The 19,155-nt window shown below is 46.4% G+C and overlaps 1 protein-coding gene across 4 annotated transcripts in view; it reads left to right on the forward strand.

The window, feature by feature from the left end:
- Positions 1-19,155, forward strand: part of POR (cytochrome p450 oxidoreductase) — a 964,880-nt gene that overhangs the window by 564,678 nt on the left and 381,047 nt on the right. For all 4 annotated transcript variants that reach the window (XM_069614934.1, XM_069614935.1, XM_069614933.1 and 1 more), the window contains one exon: positions 10,249-10,398. In XM_069614934.1, the coding sequence (XP_069471035.1) occupies positions 10,249-10,398 (150 nt within the window). The remainder of the gene's footprint in view (positions 1-10,248; positions 10,399-19,155) is intronic.

Raw genomic sequence — 19,155 nt, forward strand, 5'->3', positions numbered from 1 at the left:
GCTTGGAGTGGATACTTCTCGCCAGGCTTGGCTGCACGCCACCAAGTTCTCTAAGAAGGTGCAGGAACAGGTTTTGGACCTGCCGTTTGACGGCAAGGAGCTTTTTCATTACTCAATGGATGTGGAGCTGACCAAAATGAATGATAGCACCCAGACTGCCAAGTCCTTGTCTGTCCTGGTAAAACCACCTTTTGGGACACAGAGACCCTTGTCACAACCCCAGCACTCCTCTGGTTTCAGGGGTTTTCTAGATCAAAAATCCTGCAGAGTCGATACCCCTTTGGGAAATTCCCTCCGGAGGCAGCAACAGAGTCAGTTTTTCTCCCACCCCTCAGCCTCCTCCTCAGGTTCAGGTGGCGCTGCCACCGAAAAACCAGCTAAATGAGGGTTCTTTGCGCTCGCACAAGACCCCGGTTGGAGGACGCATTGCGTCTCATTGGGAGGTGTGGCAGACTATCACCAAGGACCAGTGGGTCTCGTCAGTCGCTCGGGCGGGCTTCCGCTTACCCCTTCCCCCTACCTCACCCATCAATCCTCCTTTCCAGCAGTCAGGGTCGCCCTCCCTCAGAGCCGAGATTCAAAAGTTACTGGATCTCAGAGCAGTGGAACCTGTTCCCCTAGGGGAACAAGGGGAGGGCTTCTACTCCCGACTGTTTACGGTGCCCAAATCCAACCAGCCATCGCACCATTCTAGACCTTTCCCTGTTCAATCTTTTCCTACCCCAAGATAAATTCAAGTTGATCACGCCTGGTCAGATAAAGTCCTCTTTACAGAAGGGCGATTGGCTCAGCGTGGTGGACCTTCAGGATGCATATATGCATATTCTGATCTGGAATCCACACCGGAGATACCTGTGTTTCTCTATGGGAGAAGCGCATTTCCAGTTCAGAGTGCTTCCTTTTGGCCTCATCTTGGCACCGCGTGTCTTTACGAAGGTGATGTCGGTGATTGCCACTTATCTTCATCTGCAGGGTATCCATGCGTATCTGTATTTGGACGATTGGCTGCGTGCAATCTTCAGTCTCTCCTCCAGCTCCTGTTCCACCTTGGGCTGTCTGTGAACTGGCAGAAATCTTCTATGACTGTCTCTCAGGACTTGATTTTCCCGAGTTTTCGCTGGAACACGATCGACTGCAGAGTTTACCTGACCGGGGACAGAATGGCGGATCTGTTGGCCACGTGTCAGTTGTTTGCGCAGTCGGAGAGCATGTCACTCTGGTGGTTCGAGAGGCTTCTGGGCCTCATGGCCTTGTGCGCATTGGCTCTTTCTCTTGCTCAACTCAAGATCAGGCGGACGCAAATGACTCTTCGGAGTTCTTGGCGCCAGGCTGTGGATCCAGACTCCAAGATGATATTGATTCCGGCTTCCATTAGAGCGAACCAGGTGTGGTGGTCGTCTCTCAGCAACCTGTCGGTGGGTGCAGGGTTTCAAGACTTCAATACCCTGCTTCGATGGTGACGGTCATAAAGGACTCCTCCCTTCTGGGGTGGGATGCGACATTGGATCTTCTTCAGGTCTCGGACCTTTGGTCGCCCCAAGACAAGCTCCTTCACATAAATCATCTGGAGCTTCTGGCAATTTTCCTAGCGCTCAAGGCGTTCAGGCCGGTCATTGCCAACAAAGTGGTGCGTGTCTGCACGGACAATGTGGTGTCAATGTATTACATCAACAAGCAGGGGGGCACCAAGTCTCCTCCTCTTGTGGATCTGTCCATCCAGATTTGGGAGTGGGTGGTTTGTCATGGTGTCTGGCTGGTAGCAGTACACATCCCGGGCCAGCTGAACGTCACGGCAGATGCCCTCAGTCGGCGGACAATGGTCAGCTACGAGTGGGAGTTGAAGATGGAGATCCTCTCACGGATATTCCTGTGTTGGGGCACTCCGGAGGTGGACCTCTTGGCAACATCGGCAAATAAGAAACTTCCTCTGTATGCCTCCAGAGATGGTCTGGGAGCCTCCTCTCTGGGGGACGCTCTTGAGATTCCTTGGCACAACATGTGGGCCTATGCTTTCCCGCCTCTGCCTCTGATTCATCGGACGATTTGCAAGCTGAGGAACACAGTAACCTGTTCTCTTCTGCTCATAGCCCCATGGTTGCCGGCCAGGTTCTGCTTCTCAAAACTTCAACACCTGTCAGTGTGTGCACCGATCAGGCTACCAGTGATTCCCGATCTGCTTCACCAGAGGGATCGACAGCTGTGGCACCCCTCCCCACAATCGTTCAGCTTGGCGGCATGGTGCCCGAGTTCAGGTCTTCGGAGCATCTCAGTCTGTCTGCTGACAACATGCGCATTATCCAGGCATCCGGGAAGCCCTCGACAAGGTCTCTGTATAGAAGCAAATGGCTTTGGTTCTGTCATTGGTGCTTAGACAAACAGCTGGACCTCAGGGTGGGTACGATTGACACTGTACTGTCCTTCGTGTCTCACCTAGCAGAATCGGGCATTCATGTTCTGTCATGCAGAACTTATCTTTCGGCGGTAGCCGCCTATCTATCCACGTACCAGTGCTCTTATTCACTGTCAAATCCAGTGATTAGGAGATACTTTGCGGGTTTGACGCGTCTTTACCCTTCGGTTCGCAAGCCGAACCCGACGTGGGATCTGAATGTGGTCCTTACGGCGTTGTGCCATAAGCCGTTCGAACCAATGGCCATGGTGGACCCTAAGCACCTTTCGTGGAAGGTGTATTTTTTTGGTTGCCGTTACTTCAGCAAGGCGTGTGAGTGAGCTCCAAGCTCTGTCGGTGGAGCATCCATTCTTGGTTTTCCATCTGAATCAGTCAATCTCCCTGCCTGTCTTCTTTCCAAACCCAGCTTCAGAAGCGGAAAGAGTTTTGCATTGTTTGGATGTTAGAAGGGCTCTTAAGTTCTATCTGGACAGAACATCTAAATTTAGGAGTTCTTCTCAACTATTGGTGACCTTTGGTAATCCACAAGGTATACAAGCCTCTAAGGGGACTATCTCCAGATGGATCGCTGCCTGTATTACCGAGTCTTACACTGTCCAAGGTCTGCTGCCTCCTAAAGGAATTCATGCACACCTGGTGCGGGGCAAGGCAGCTGCAGTTGCCTTTCAGAAATATGTCCCCTGGAAGACCATCGCAAAAGCGGCTACATGGGCCTCCCCATCAGTGTTTTGTAAACACTATTGTCTGGAAAGTGGATGGGACGTAGGAGTATAACCAGGTTACTCGCCGTAGTGACCACCTTACTCCTAGTCCATAGTCCCCTTTCCTCCATACGCCCGCCGTCCCCTCTAATAAGGTTCCTCTATTATTGCTTAAAGGTCTCTGACCTGACGATAGAAAAGGACTGATGGGTGATGCGCAGGGCGGAGCTAAGATCGGCTGGGTTACGGCCGCGTGCAGTACCCCGTGTAAAAGGGAGGAAGGACTAACATTTTAGCAAAATTTTGATGCTTTTACAAAGTGCTCCGGTCCCGTCCCACAGGACGGAGGAATGTCCCATAAGTATGGAGGAAAGGGGACTATGGACTAGGAGTAAGGTGGTTACTATGGTGAGTAACCTGGTTATTCAGTATGAAATCTCTGAAATATGTATCCAAATAAGGGTAACCAGCCCTCCCCCTTCCTGTAATGCTACATAATAGAAGGAACCTCAGGATTTTTTGTTTTCACCCAAAAGAAAAATTTGAAAGATCCGATTAATCTTTTTCAACATCTTTTTTGTGAACCTCAATGCTTTGGACTGTATAACTTAAAGCACTTTTGGTAACGGAGTCCTCTTTATTGCATTGACTTTAGCCGAGATTCCCAAATTCAAATGTTCCCACTTTCCTATGTCCTTCTTCAAAGTCTCTGCTAACCTATTTAGGTTACAATTCTCTTCAGATCCCTGATCAAGTAGATCCGTAATGTGAATCTGACCACTTACAGTTCCAATCCACAATATCTCCTCTCCTACAAGCCGCTTAAAGTGGGAAAACTTCTGTTTTGTCCCAGTTAACTTTGTGGCCCGAAATCACACCTACCTTCTGAAAAGCATTCTTCAAAATTGCACTTCCTTCTTCTGGGTTAGAAAGAATAACCACCATGTCATCTGCGGAAGGGGGAACCTTGACCTCAACTCCCCCAGAGTCCTCTTATTTTTTGTTCACCCCTGATGTGAGCTGCCAAAGGTTGTAATGCAATATTGAACAAAAAGGGTGACAGAGGGCAACCCTGCTTCATACCCCGTGCAAGAGCAAACGTGTCTGAAAATTCATTATTCACCCATATTTTAGCCCTCGCTGCATCATATAGACAATCAACTGCCTTAAGAAAATGAGGGCCAAAACCCATCCTTGTCATGGTAAATTTCAAACATTCCCAGTTGACTCTGTCAAAAGCCTTCGCTGCATCTATGAATATCAACACAGTATCCATTTATTTTTATGTGGGCAAATGTAGAAGTACAACTAAATGAATAGCCGTTGTATGAGACAGTATCACCAGCAGCGTATAGCCTTCAACAACCACGCAAGCGTGAAGACTCTTCTAGCCCTTGAAACCGACTTTCTACATCCCACTTACTTTAACTACACTTCTTTGGATGGAGGAATTGCTAGCTTACTTTAGGCTTGGAACTACCGAACTAACACATGATTGCCTGACATGGTGGCAGTAGGTCACTTACTGGTATTTCAAAATGACCACTATTCACTCCACCCTTAAAGCATGTTCCAAGGAGCATGTGTAACAGCTACAAGATGAGGTAGAGCAGATTTTACAGATGAATGCCATTTGAATTAGTACCAAACTAGCTGTGATGTCGAGGAGTTATTCAAGATACAGCCTAAAAAAGAAAAACCGAGACGGTCAGAGGCCTATTCTAGACCTAAGAGCACTAAACAAGTACATCATTTGGATATCTTGTTATAATATTTAAAGTAACCTAGAGTGATTAACAGATGCACTGCAGATTAGTAACAGGTGGCGTGTTTACATTTGAAGGAGCTTGCGATCATAGGGCACAGTGGATGGGAGCATAAACCAGATGTTGGTAAGAGAAAATCTGGAGCATGAAATTGGGACAGTACATGTTGGCAACATAATCTCCAAACTTCTCACAGGAGTCAATGTTAAGGCATTATTGATCCATAAGCAGGACTGCACCTCACCAGAACCAAGAAGGAAAGCCTACCCAACCAGAACCACGGACAGGAACACTTGAGAACAAGATGTGAGGCGAAAGATAGCTGGTTGAAAGACATCATTGAAATGGTACGGGAGCCAGTGATTGGAAGATGCAGATGGTATGGAGCCTAGTCGGCGGATTAGTAGGGCTTTCAAGGCAAAGGAAAGACTGCTAGGTATGGATCCTATACTATGGGCTGACCCATCTCTCTTCCCAGGACCTGGGAAGCTTCTATACCGCAATACCTATCTAGAGTAGGTGGGTGGCCCCACTAATAAGAGTGTAACAAGCTTCCAGGCAGAGTTCTTCTTCGGGTCTTGAAAGGAAGTTTGCCTACAGAGGCAGAGCACGGGACCCGGAGAAGAGAGGCCTACATTGACTAGAAGTAGGCCCATAGGTGGACAGGAGAACAGCAGAACTACATGGGATCTCCCTGCGCTTTGCACACAGACATACACCTTCACATAGGTACCTGGAATACAGAGGCCTCCGTGCAAGATATGTGCTGAGATATGAAGTCCCTACAGAGGTCGTGGGAATAAGGAGTGGCCATCTACAAGTAAGACAAATGGAACAGAGGGAGAAGGAAAGTTGTGCAGTTACTGCATATGCCAGAAGCAGCTGCCGTTTACATTACATAGCTGAGAAACCCTGAAAGATAGCATCTGCATATGCCTGGAGTGGCCGGCATGGTTTGGGTGTGTCTGAATATGGTGGCAGCATATGCCAGGAGCGGGTGTCGGCAGTTGCGAGCGACAAGGATGCGAGGGAGAAGTCAAAATAATGGTGGACGGGTATGCAAGAAGTAGCTGCGTTCAGGAAACAGTAGGGAAGTGAGTGAAGAGCAGCACCGGTGGCTGCAGAATCTAGGAGAGGAGAAGCACACTGCATAGGGTCGGCACCAGACACGGAGGGCGAGCACGTTGCAAGGCACAGGCTCTCTACAGTGACCACTAAATGGGCATACATCCTGTTCGTCCACGTCTACAGCATAGTTGCAGCACCGCCAGCAGGCTGCGAAACTAGAGAGTACGGGCTAAACGTTATACAGCAGGTGTGAAAAGGGTATAGGATCGCGTGGCGTTGAGGCCGCTGTAGATTTCCCGGGACCCTTCTAGAGCTGAAAGTACTCATTACGTGTGACCTCGAGTACATGTAGGGTCGTTGTTGCCTTAATTTTGCGTGGAATGCAGTTCAGTGTTTGGGAGTTAGGCGACTATAAAAGCAGATATGGGAGGCAGCACATGGAGGGTGGGTGAGATTGAGCAGAGCTTGTTTGACCTGATGGAGTAGTGTTCGTAGAGAAAGTTGGCTAGGTGTGGGGGGGGGGGGGGGGGGGGTGGAGCTTCTAATTAAGGGGTACAAAGAAGAAAGGTGAAGTCGCATTAGAATGCCTGGAGGATCTGAGTGATCGGTCCGTGCGGGTAAATTACCCGCGACGGAAATGTTTGCATGGGAAATGTACGCAATACAAAATGTTCGTACATTTCCAATGCAAACATTTCCATTACAAATCAACACCAAAACCATACTAACATACACACCCCCACCCACACCCCCAACATACCCCCACCCAACTTACCTGTCTTTGTGTCGCGCTGTGTCCCTGCGGCGCCAGTTCCCTTTAACTTCCGTGATCGGGAACTGGCGCTACAGGGTCCTTCTTTTTTTTTTTTTTTTTTTTTTTTTTTTTTTTTTTCTCCTCAGGTCAGCTGCAGGGGTGCCCCCTGCAAACCCCGCTCAGTATACTGTACTGTGTAGTAAGCGGGGTGTTGAGGAGGACGCCCCCGGCAGACTTTTTTTTTTTTAAAAAAAAACAATTGTGTTAACCAACCTCACCAAAAGACCTAAACACACCACAAAAAGTTCGAACTTTAACTTTTGGTACTGTGTTTTAGGTCTTTTAGTGAGGTCGTTCATTTTGGGTTGGGTCATTTCGTACAATTCCAGCCTGGATCAGGGGTTCCAGCCGGCTGCTGATGGCAAGAGTTGAAATCTGGATGTTGATGGATTGAAAGGTAGAAAGTGGGTCTGGTTTTGCATATGGTTTACCCTGGGTGCTCTGCCAGTGAATGTAATGAATGACGTTTTAACATTGAAACATTGCAGATGTGATTACAGCAGTTCAAGAAATCCTTTCTAGTGCATTAGGTCGGCAGAATGTCCACTTTCATCATCCTTCCTTCATCTTTTTCAAGGCTCTAACATTGCTACGTTGCAAGGTTGAACATCGATGTCTCTGCTTTCACAGATCATGTTCTGTTTGTCTCGCATTTTCTTGGGACCCGAGAGATGCGGGACACCGAGGTTAAACAGCCGCTTTTCCACAACAGAAAAATGGAAACGCTCGACATCGCGCACCTTTTAAAACACCTAAGCACGAGGTTTTACAGAATAACATGGCATGTGGAATGCATTATCAGGAAGGAACAGAATACCTATCGAACATGATCCTGTATCTGGGAGAGCAGTGACTCTATACAGATGATCAACCCAAATTAGAGCCTTGAAAAAGACAGTTTGATCGAAAACACCTAAACCATTATTGTTCACCTAAACAATAGCAATAAAGATGCCTTTATACCACCAATCATCACTGTCAGAAATTCGATAATGGAATGGAAATTGTGCATGTATGCAGCAACCAAAATATAGTTTTTAACCTGATTTCAGGAAAACCATGGAGTCGAAGGATTATCTGCATCCCAGAACCAGTCTCGTTCTTGGCTTTCTAAGATTCGGAAGCGTGCGTCAGGCATACAGCACGAACATTTTTGATTAAATTTGCACAAGAAATTTTTAAACTGCAACTCTTCCACAAAGCTATAAAAAAGATGAATTTGTTACACCAATTCCCCCACCCCCTTTTTATTGCATAATGGGCTAAATTAAATCTGTCAATGTTGCTGCTCTCGAGTGACTGACTTGTGTTAAATTAAGCACCTCTAATCCTCAGTGGTGTATGTAATTTCATGTAGATTCTAGGTGAAAGTAAACTTGTGACTAACTGCATGATTTGGATAAAAATCAGAATTATTAAGGGAGACTTCCTTGGATTTGTAGAGACGGTCTACAAAATACGTGGCGATTATCAGTTTGCTGGGTCTCAAAACGAATGTAACCCATCCACACACTTGTGAGAAAAAAGTACTCCTTGGCTGATTAGAATTTAGTACTTTGAGCTCTGTTTTGTGGGAGCCACCTTCCCGTTTACCTTTTTCAGGTATTTTTCCTTTGCTTGCAGTGTTGTGTGTAGTTTAAAGGACTTAGTTAGGCAGTTGTCATTTTTGTTCTCGTTGCCTACATTTTGAAATGAGTAGAAATGTGCAACCTAAACTGCTTTCTAGGTGAGATTGGCTAGGGGAGCACCCTTTGTGTTTGCAGGAGGTTGGGTATCTATTTACTGTTTTTTTTAGTAAAACAAACTGTAACAAATGTGTAAATGGCAGCATTACAATCGTCCATACTTTTCCGTGCAGAAATTCTCAAAACAGCAGTGTGTCTGTGTCTAAATCTTGAATCTTTTATGGATTGCCATACAAGCCAGCAAACAACTCATGCATGCCAACAGCCTGATTGCCTTGATTAAAACGTAATTTGTATGGGGTTCATGGGGGGAAGCTTGCGTGCCAATCGAAAATTGCTAATAATATGCCAGCACTAATGAGGAGCAGGAGACCAGCAAATTCTTTCTTTTAATTAAGGATTAACACCTTGCTTTCGAAAAGCAGAAGGTTTGATGGATTTGCACCTGCAATTATAATTTCTGTGCCATTGTAATTGTAATTTCTGTGCCGCTGCAAGTCTGGTTCAGACCAGCAAAACGTTGCACATCTTAATCCTGTAAAGCATTGAGGGCTGCTTCCAGGACCACAAAGGCGCCCACAGGGTCTGCAGAGAATTACAGCTTTCCATTTTCACCTTAGGGTGCAGTTGAAAACCTGGCACTTGCCCTTGCATTCATGGTTTCCTCACCATATTTGATTTTGCATCTGTAAGGCACCGAAGCCCACAGGTATTTGTTGAGCTTGGTCTGTCGTTTTGCATTTCAACCTCCTCTGTATGCTGTTGGATATCATGCCTTATTATAAGCAAAGAATTGCTGTCCACACTAACGTTTGAAAAAGAAAATGAAATCTGAATTATTACTAGAGTGCAGTGCCTTACCAATGCATGAATGGTCGTGGACCAAGGCTTCTTCCCAGGTCCTGGAGGTGCCTGGTTACATCAGAAAGATCATCCTGGTTTGGAGAATGCGTTGGAGTAGAGATCTCAGCTTGTCTACCCTTGTCATCCTTGTGTAATTTCATGGGACTGATTTTGTGCACTTATATTGTGTCAATAGTGACTGCAAGTACAGTAGCAGGGTATGGTGTGCTTTTAAGCAGCTGACGGAAAATGACATACCCACTTTTGTTTCCATATAAGAATAATGAACAGCTGTAGCGCAACATCTTGTTCTGCAGATGGATGGGAAAAGGCAGCGTTTTTGGTCGAGAAACGTTAGTTTGAGTATTTTCGCCACCAAAGTAGCCAGTGAAGTACTGCTCCTTCCTAGGAAACATGATCTCATCTCTGATCCTTATATATGATATGATATGGTATTTATAACGCACCTATACACAAGTGTTTCACTACCTACCTACCGTTGGCATTCTGCCCTCTGTGTACATTAAAATTGAGTTTTGCTAGTACCCCACAATACATAGTTTTGGTAGTGGACCTTTTTAGTTCAGGGTTGCTTCTCCAACAACATAATCCCTGAAAGGCATTGGGAAGCATCAGTTTCCTTAAAGGGCACGCTGAAAAGGGACATTTAAAAATGCACCAAATTTTGTGGTTCTACTTCATTTAAAAGTCTAATAAAACATCCACGTTTTTTGTTTCATTGGCAATGTGGTAATTGTGGTCCTTTATAAATGTGCAGCTTTCTGCAGCAGAGCCACGTTTTTCATCTAGTTTATTAAAGTTGGCAGAAGTGAAATGATGCATAGTTGAATTACCTTAATTACCGATGTATTTACACTATTGTACTGTATTACTACACTTCTGTATTTCGCCCTATGCTTTCCCTTGTCTTAATCCATTGCTTGTCTTACTTTTGTCACAGGCTGACCTGAGCCGACTTACTGAAATTGACAATGCCCTTGCAGTTTTCTGCATGGCCACTTATGGAGAGGGTGATCCCACGGATAATGCCCAGGACTTTTATGACTGGCTGCAAGAGACCGACACTGACCTATCGGGCCTCAAGTTTGCGGTGAGTCAACGGCAACAGTCACACATTTAGGCCTTCATTCGTCCTTGAGGTTTAGATTAAGTGAAGGGTCATACATGCCTATATAATTTATAAAGCATGGTCTTCGTTCATAGTAGCAAAGCTTTGTTGAGTACAGGAAAATGAAACATCCACGCATGCATGTAAGATTCGGGTGCCTTGCATGCTTGAGGCAGAGAGGAGAGGATGGAGATTGCTATGACATTGTGCTGTGGTTAGAGTGGGAGGTGTAACAAGGCATTGCAAATTACACATACATCAAAGTTTAAAAGATGATATGCTTTGCTAGGATGGTTTGTAAGGCTTGGGTCTTCCCTGTGGCTTGGTTCCCAGGCGTCTCTTTCAGCTTATCCCTCGTTTTTCCTGATCAGGGCCTCAACCATTCCTTTCTCTGCCTCCTTGGCCTGCGGTTCTAGCTTTTATTTCTCCGCCAATTCAGTCAGTTAGTTGGTCATGTAAATGTTTTATGTAAATGTTGTATAAGATGGGGGCAGTGGTGTACATGATCACTGAGGAACACCATAATCTCCTTGAGTCACTGCTGAAACACAGTCTTCAATTTTAACTCTGAAGACTCTATTTTCTAGAAATGCAGCGTCCAGGCAGTAGTTGAGTTGGACTCTCCAACCATTTCTTCGATGCGATGTAGCAGTATAGAATGAATACAGCACATCGAAGGCCACATGAAAAGTCCTTTATTTTCTTTAAACGCCAACCCCAGAGAAGGGGTAAAATTGAATTCACCTGTCTGACAAGAGATGATGTAAAAAAATAGAACTTCAGCCCTCTTCTACACCACACTCAACCACTACCATGAAAGCGTTCTAGCTGTCACCTGTTGCCTTGAAGCGTCACCCTTCATCAAAGACTGATTATCAAATCCTCAATTTTTCTATTTCACTTCTGCCCCTTCCACATCTTCATGTTTTTGAACACCTTCTCTAATGTTCCAAATGGACTCTTGATCATTGGCGCCATTCCGGGTTTTATCATGAAAGACTTTGCTTTTGAGGCTGAGCAAGACTTATTTTTGCAACCAAAATTCTTATGGTGGTTGATGAATATTCAGACACTGGTAACCAAGTGAAGGAGACCTATATTTCACATTTGACCATTTAAGACAGTACCCTCAATATGTTTGAAAGATGAAGATGTTCTGCCACAACAGCATGTTTAAGAAGAAGGGTGTTAACCCAGATATGAACCAAGAATTATAGATTCTCGTAAATTACGAGAACATCAGATGCACACAAAAAGCAGTACCCTTTTTTTCAAAACGTGTGCTATCCATTCTAACTTTTCCCCCTTCTAGTTAAAAAAAGCCTTAACTAACAGTGTGGCATCACTGCATGCCTAATGTACTCCTAGTCCATAGTCTCCTTTCCTCCATACGTCCCACCATCCCCCCCAATAATAATGGTGTCATTAGGCAATGTTAATATTGTCGACACGTCAATGTGGACTGAGGAGTGGCGCCGGTGGGAGGAGTCAGGGGAGCACATGCTCCCAGGGCCACGCCCCTGTGTGCCTCTAAATTTAAAGGGAAGAAGGTTTTTTTCTGGTGAAAAAGGTTCTATCTCACGTCCCTAGCGAGGGACGCCCATGCAGTATGGCGGAAAGGGGACTTTGGACTAGTAGTATGTTGGTCACTACGGTAACTATTAATTCCGATGCTCGTTAATCTGCTTAGAATCACATGCTGTGCATATAGTCCGACATCCAATGGTCACCGCAGAGTATTGCATCTTGTCTAATGTGACGTGTAATGTACCCAAAATCCCTCACGCGCCGAGGTCCCGCCGATTGTTTTTTTCCACCCAGCATACTGGTCGCCTTATGTGGAGCTCATCCAGAGAAATTGCTTTTGTTCTCTTTGACCTTTGGTTGTAATATATATTAAAGTTATCGATATTACCCTACCGTCCCTTCCATCGGCGGCTGTTCCAGCTCTCCCCCGAAGACGGTCCACGGATTTTCAACGGACTGGGTCCGGTGGGCGCTGCCGACCACGTGGCTGGGTCTTCTGGCCAGCCTACACAGTAGGGAGCGTGGGGTCAGGGTGGACATTTCCCTTTCTGAGAATGCCTTTCCCTTTCCTCTCTCATTGTTCCCTGGGTCTATTCATCAGTTTATTTCCTCAGCTATGGCGAGGACTCCATTTACGTTTTGTCCTGTTTGCAGGGCCAAATTCCTTTGGCAGGATAAACACTGTGTAATTGGTGGTTACCCCTCCATCACGACGAGTCGGTTTGTGAGGCTTGCAAGCTCCTGTGCCTGAAAAATTTGAAGGTGCGCTGTTAAGCGGTGGGTGGCCTACAGAGTGTTGCAGGCTGAGTCAAGTTCTCCCGCTGCCACAACCTCTGATTGTGATTAGGGGTTGAGTGGCGAACTAGCCTCCGATTCGGAGGCGATTGACCTCTCGGCGGAGCACTCTCGCTCTGCGTCGTCTGTCCCCGGCCCCGCTTGGCAAGACCTAGGTCCTGCTATGGGGAATGTACACCCCGGCGACATAGACACCTGTTCCCCACACTAAAGATGCAACCCCAGGGACGTCTTCGACTAAACAGTCGAAGCGGTCCAAAGTCCATAGCGCCAACAGGCACACCGAAAGCTTCGGCCCTGCCCACCGACCGTCTGGGTCGGCAGCCTTCCCTGCAACCGCAGGTGCGCCTTGCGACTTGGCCTACTTAATCAAAGGGCGCTGACCCAAATATCCACCATCTCCTCGAAGCGCATAGGAAGAAAGCAGCCACGGCCGAAAAGGCCTTGGTTTCCGCCGAAAGAAGTCGTGCAACCAGAGGCCTGGACTTCAGAACCTTCCGATGATGAAGTGATTACCGAGAGGGATCATTTTGGCGGATTCTCACAAAGGTCCAATGGTTCATCGAAACCCAAGGACAAGCACAAGGATTCGTCGAAACACAAGGATAGGCCAAAAAATTTACCGGAAACGAAGGACAAACAAAAGGACACGTGTCAACCGTCGAAACCCCGAAAATACTTTTCGGAAGCTCCTGCAGAGATTTCTTCGGCATTAGAGAAAAAAGCTTGACGTTTGCAAACGGAGGATCCACTAGATGAGCCCTTTCCACCCTGGACTGCTCTGGTTCATCTGTTTGGACCAGAGAAAAATTTGAAGGATGTATGGACAGGCTAGAGAGATTTGTTGAACTCTCAGAAGTCCACACCCAAGAGGTCTGCGGAGGAAAACCCCCCCTCTCCCTGTGGCTAAGCTGCAGAGGGTCTTTGACCCTACTCAAGACGAGGAAGAGGAGGAATACATTTATGACCTCACTGAGGGGGAGGCTCAAAATGAAGATCCCTTTATTGACTCTGAGGAGGTCCATTTAGACCCCACTGAGGGTTGGGGAGTAGACCCGGATTCCATGGATCCTCGCCCTTGGCAGTCACCTACTCCAACTCCGGAACCTGATGCCTTGTGCCTGAACTCCCCTCCAACCACCCCCACTAGACAGGCCTCCCCGGTGGACGATCAAATGGCTTTCAATGCCATATTGAGGAAAGCAGCGGAACACTTCAACATTGCTACTCAGGAAGCCGTTCCAGAGGCAGACTCTGGATAACATAGTCAAGGAAATTTGTTTACGCTTTTCTCCCGACTCCCCTACTCAACAAGATAGTGCACAAGATGCACCAGGAACCAGTCACAATGATATTGGTGGCTCCCATGTGGGCCCGCCAACCCTGGTTCACTCATCTGATGGAGATGTCCCTATCTCCTCCAATGAAACTGCCTTGCCCGTACAACATATCGCAAGACAAGGGGGAGACACTTCACCCATACCCGCAAATATTGAACTTAGCGGCCTGGCTCCTGAGGTCATAGAGTTCGGGCACCTGCAACTCCCTCAGAGATATATGGACATACTCAGGGAGGCAAGAAAACCTAACACACGATATTGCTATTCCAGTAAGTGGAAAAGTTTTTGTTATCTGGTGCAACTCTGAGTATCAACCCCATTGACTGCTCTCCTACACATGTCGTTTTATACCGGACTCATTTACTTGACTCAGGCCTAGTCTTTAACTCGCTAAAAGTTCACTTAGCTGCTCTTTCAGCCTACACTACATCACAACAAAAGGTGTCCTGGTGGAAGATACCAGTTATTGATGCTTTCATGGAAGGAGTAAAAAGAAATCCTCCTCCCATTTCTAATCCAGCTTACGGATGGGACCTAAACGTGCTGTTGACTATTCGTATGGAGTCTCCTTTCGAGCCCATGCGTAAAGCAAGTCTCAAAGATCTCACCTGCAAAACTGCCTTTACAATAGCCATTACGTCAATTAGGAGAGTCAGTGAACTACAAACGCTCTCAGTTCTAGAACCCTATGTAACAGTTCACAAAGATAAGGTTGTTCTGCACACTCACCCTAGGTTTGCGCCTAAATACATTTCAAAGTTCCATGGGAACCAATCCATAGAACTACCAATGTTCTTTCAGAACCCCTCACACATAGGAGAAAGGAGCCTGCACACACTGGATGTACGCAGAGCAGTCATGCTTTACATGGAAAGAACTCGACTACTAAGAAAAACAAATCAGATTTTTGTTTCAGTGGCAGCAGGTAGAGAGGGAGACCCTGTCTAAATGGATTGTCAAATGCATCACACTTGGTTATACTCTTGTTTAGAGAGAACTGCCCTTCAAGCGTAGAGCACATTCTACTCGAGGCACTGGGGCTTCCATGGCGTTCATTGCAAATGTTCCCCTAGAGTCCATTTGCAAAGCGGCAACCTGGAGTTCTGTAGACACCTTTACAAAACACTATTGCCTAGACACAAATTCTAGGTCTGATTCTCAGGTGGGACAAGCAGTACTAAGACCTCTTTTCTCTACTGTTCCTTCTCACATTCCATCTCCGGGTACAGCTCGCTAGTCTATGCACAGCATGTGATTCTAAGCAGATTAACCAGCATCAGAAGACATGCATTAGTTACCGTAAAAGCATTTCTGATGATTGTATCTGCTTAGATTCACATGTACCCACCCTTCCTCCCCTCTTGGATGGAAGGAACATAGACGTCTTACTACTTTATCTCTTTTCTGTACTCCCGATACCCATAGGCTCCCTCACGGTAGAAAAAATACAATCGGAAGGACCTCGACACGTGAGGGATTTTGGGTACACTAAGTTAGGGATAACGTTCCAGGCACGCCCATGTCGACGTCCCCTTTCGATTCTTGAAAGACAAGATGCAATACTCTGCGGTGACCACTGGATGTCGTACTATATGCACAGCGTGTGAATCTAAGCAGATGCAATCATCAGAAATGATTTTGGGGTAAGTAATGCATGTCTTATTGAAACCTGTGATTATTAATACATATAGATTTGATACCTTTGTGGACAATGTTTTGCTTGACAATCAGTGTGTATGATAAATAGGGGTGTACCGAATATTTAATTTACTTTTCGCTCGAATAGTTGTGTTTTTAAGTAAGCATGTTCTAGAACATAATAAACAACATTTCAATTAATAAAATAAGGAGTCTATTGTATGAGTATTCATGTTTATTAATTGGATATATATATATATATATATATTTGCGTTTTGTCCTGGCTCTCCCTCCTTCCCAACTGGTTGGGAATGCCTGCACCCGCAGACGGGCGGGAAAAGCTGGCTGTAAAAGATAGCTGTCACTTTTGAAGGGGTAGGGCCTACGTCACGCGTGCGTCCCACAACGTGCCTTGCCATCACCTTACCCCTATGTCACCAACATTCCACACCCAGTTCCTGTTTTTCCACCTACTGGCCAGGTCAGCACTTTTCTGTGCTGCGACTCCCTCCTTTTCGGGGAGTTACTTTTTGCTGTCCATCCCTTTTTTCCTAGCGATTTGGTTCTTCCCTTTTATTTTTTCAATTTGTGGTGCCTCTCTACGTATGCGGCAGGATTCAAGCAGCGCATCCATTGCCGGAAGCATTTCTCTGCGGCCGATCCCCATCATGCCTGCGTTCGGTGTTTGGGTATACATCACCCGGTGATTACCTGTGTCTTTTGCTGTGGGATTCACCCGAGGTCTTTGCGGACTCATCTTCTCTCCATGTCACAGCCGGGACCGGTACTGAAGGCGACCGAAGACTTTGTTTTGGAACAGGAGGAAGGCCAAGAGGGGGACCGTATCTTCAGGTGACGTACGAATTTCGGCACCGGCCTTCACTACCCAAGGGAAGACTGCATCCTCAGTTCCGGGGTCTTCAAAGGGACCATTCAGGGGGGAAACCCCGGGCGTGTTCATCTGAGAGTACCTCTGGGTGGGAAAGCACTAGTACCTCCTGGTCGGAAAGTGTTGGTACCTTCAGGTGGGAAAGGGTTTCAGAAGATCACCCGGTACCGAAAAGTTATTTACACCAGACGAAATAACGACGGTACCGGGGGAAACCCTCTAATGGCTCGGTAAACCGAACAAGCAAGGATTAATGCAAAGAGGCCCTCACTTCCGGGGTTGACTCTGTCCATTCCGATTCCCCTGTACCTGCTAAAGCCAAGTAAGCTAAAGCATGTAAAACTTCTGGTACTTCGGTACTGAAAGACAGTCTTATCCTCTATAACCACAGTGGAGCCCTCAAGCTCATGGGTACAGAGGAAATCACAGAAGTCCTCTTACAAGAGACATAAAAACTCTCACTCGAGATCCAGTCCGGTACCGACTTCTCCAAGAAAGCACAAGTGGGAAAAATCTCCCATGGTATCTGTCTCGGATTCGGTACTGGAGAGTCAGAGATAATTCTACTCTAGTTTCTGACTCTGAAGACTTTGATGCTTCAACATTTTTTACAGTTCCACCTGAACAGTTTTCACCTCACATTTTGCTGCACTTTTCTCCTCAGTCTGAGGACAATTTGTGTCAACCTACTCTGGTAACAGCACAATCTGGACCACAGCTGGTTTTAAACAATATTCAAGTGCCTAGACCTTTTGGTTTTTAACATCTACAATCCAAACCTGCTGCCTAACCGAGCTGACTATTCTACTTCTTCTTTCAGACTAGAGCTGAGCCAATCACTGTATCAGTGGACAACAAGGATTCTGCTCCTCCGTCCAAGCAACAAAACATTTCCAAAGACTGACACAGATTCGGATGACACCACTCAGTCACCATCTAAGATGTTTCATGACATTGTAACGAAAGCCATGCAGGCTTCCTTGGTAAGGATGAGCCTGAAACGGCAGGTGTTCTTTGAAAACTGCCATCAGTCGAAAAGAATCCACTTCCCATGTAATTGTCGATTCTAGAGCAAGCTCTAGCTCATTGGGGTAATCCTCATTGAGATCCACATAGCTCTAGACAACCAATACAAGGTGCCTAAGGAGGAACCTTTCATACTTATGGGCAATCTTCCTGCACAATCAGCGGTAGTTTCAGTTGCTCTAGGCACAAAGGGTAAAGGCCCTTCTCCATCGCCGGCTTCAGTTCTTGATAAGAATGCAAAAGCATGGGAAACTCAAGGTAAGTAGTCTTACACTAATGCTCCCTTACAACTCAGGCAGGTAAACGCTGCTATAGCTTTAGCAGGATTTAATATCCTTAATTGGGAGGATCTTGATTGTTTGCAGACATGCTCCCTCAGGAGGCCGCTGACGAGTTTTGCTTTTGGATTTCAGAGGGTAGGGAAGCGGTTAGGCAGCAGCTTCAAGTGGTTAAAGACCTCACTGACACAACAGCCAGAGCAGTCACTAGTGCAGTCTGCATGCATAGACATGCATACTTGTCAGCCTCTTCCCTTCACCAAGATATGCAGGAGAAGGTGCTCGACCTTCCGTTTGATGGCAAGACACTGTTCGATCCATCCACGGATTAAGTCCTTCAAAAATGTAAGGGCAGTGTCACGGCCACTAAAAACCCTTAGCTCAATTTCAGTGAAACAACCCTCTCACCAAAACATTAAATCATTCAGACCAGGTCCTCAAGGAAATCGTTGTTCTGCCACTTCCGCAGAGTCTTATTACGCTTCTAAAAAGAGAAGATGGACCCAAATCTAAATTGGGCCCCTCCCTTCCTCAAATTCTGCACAATAGACAAAAGAAGTCTATTTGACTTCATTCCGAGCATGTACATACCTTCCGCTCCTACTATCATCAAGGACCATACATCCCCGGTAGCAGGAAGACTGTCCAACTTCCTTCCCTTTTGGAAAACCATTACTCAAGAGGAATGGGTCCTGAATATTCAGCATGGTTACCGTCTTGCCCTTCCGGCTATTTCACCATACTCTTCCTTCGAAGCTGCAAAAATCCTCCCCAGAGTTCCTGGAAGAGATCCAAAAATTCCTTTCCTTAGGAGCAATAGAATTGTTTCCTCAAGGGGAATTAGGTCAGGGATTTTATTCCCGTTACTTTCTAATCCCAAAGAAAACCGGCAGATCTGTCCAATTCTGGACCTTTCAGACCTCAACCAATTTCTGTTAATCGAAACCTTCCATAATGTGACCATACTCCTACGTCCCGTCCCCTTTCCCCCATACTGTATGGGCGTCCCTCGCTAGGGACGGTAGACAGAACCTTTTTCACCAGAAAAAAAATCTTCTTCCCCTTTTAAATTTAGAGGCGTGCAGGGGTGCAGCCCTGGGAGCATGCACTCCCCTGACTCCGCCCACTGGCGCCACTCCTCGGTCCTCTTATCCGCATCGACAGGAGTGAACTAACGCTCACCTGACTCCCACGGAGGCGCTGGCCTGGTTCGCGCTGCTGTGACCTCTTCTAAGGTGATGCGCAG

This window comes from Ambystoma mexicanum, chromosome 9, assembly GCF_040938575.1.
Source record: "Ambystoma mexicanum isolate Mex_15411 chromosome 9, UKY_AmexF1_1, whole genome shotgun sequence".
NCBI classification, from domain to species: Eukaryota; Metazoa; Chordata; class Amphibia; order Caudata; family Ambystomatidae; genus Ambystoma; species Ambystoma mexicanum.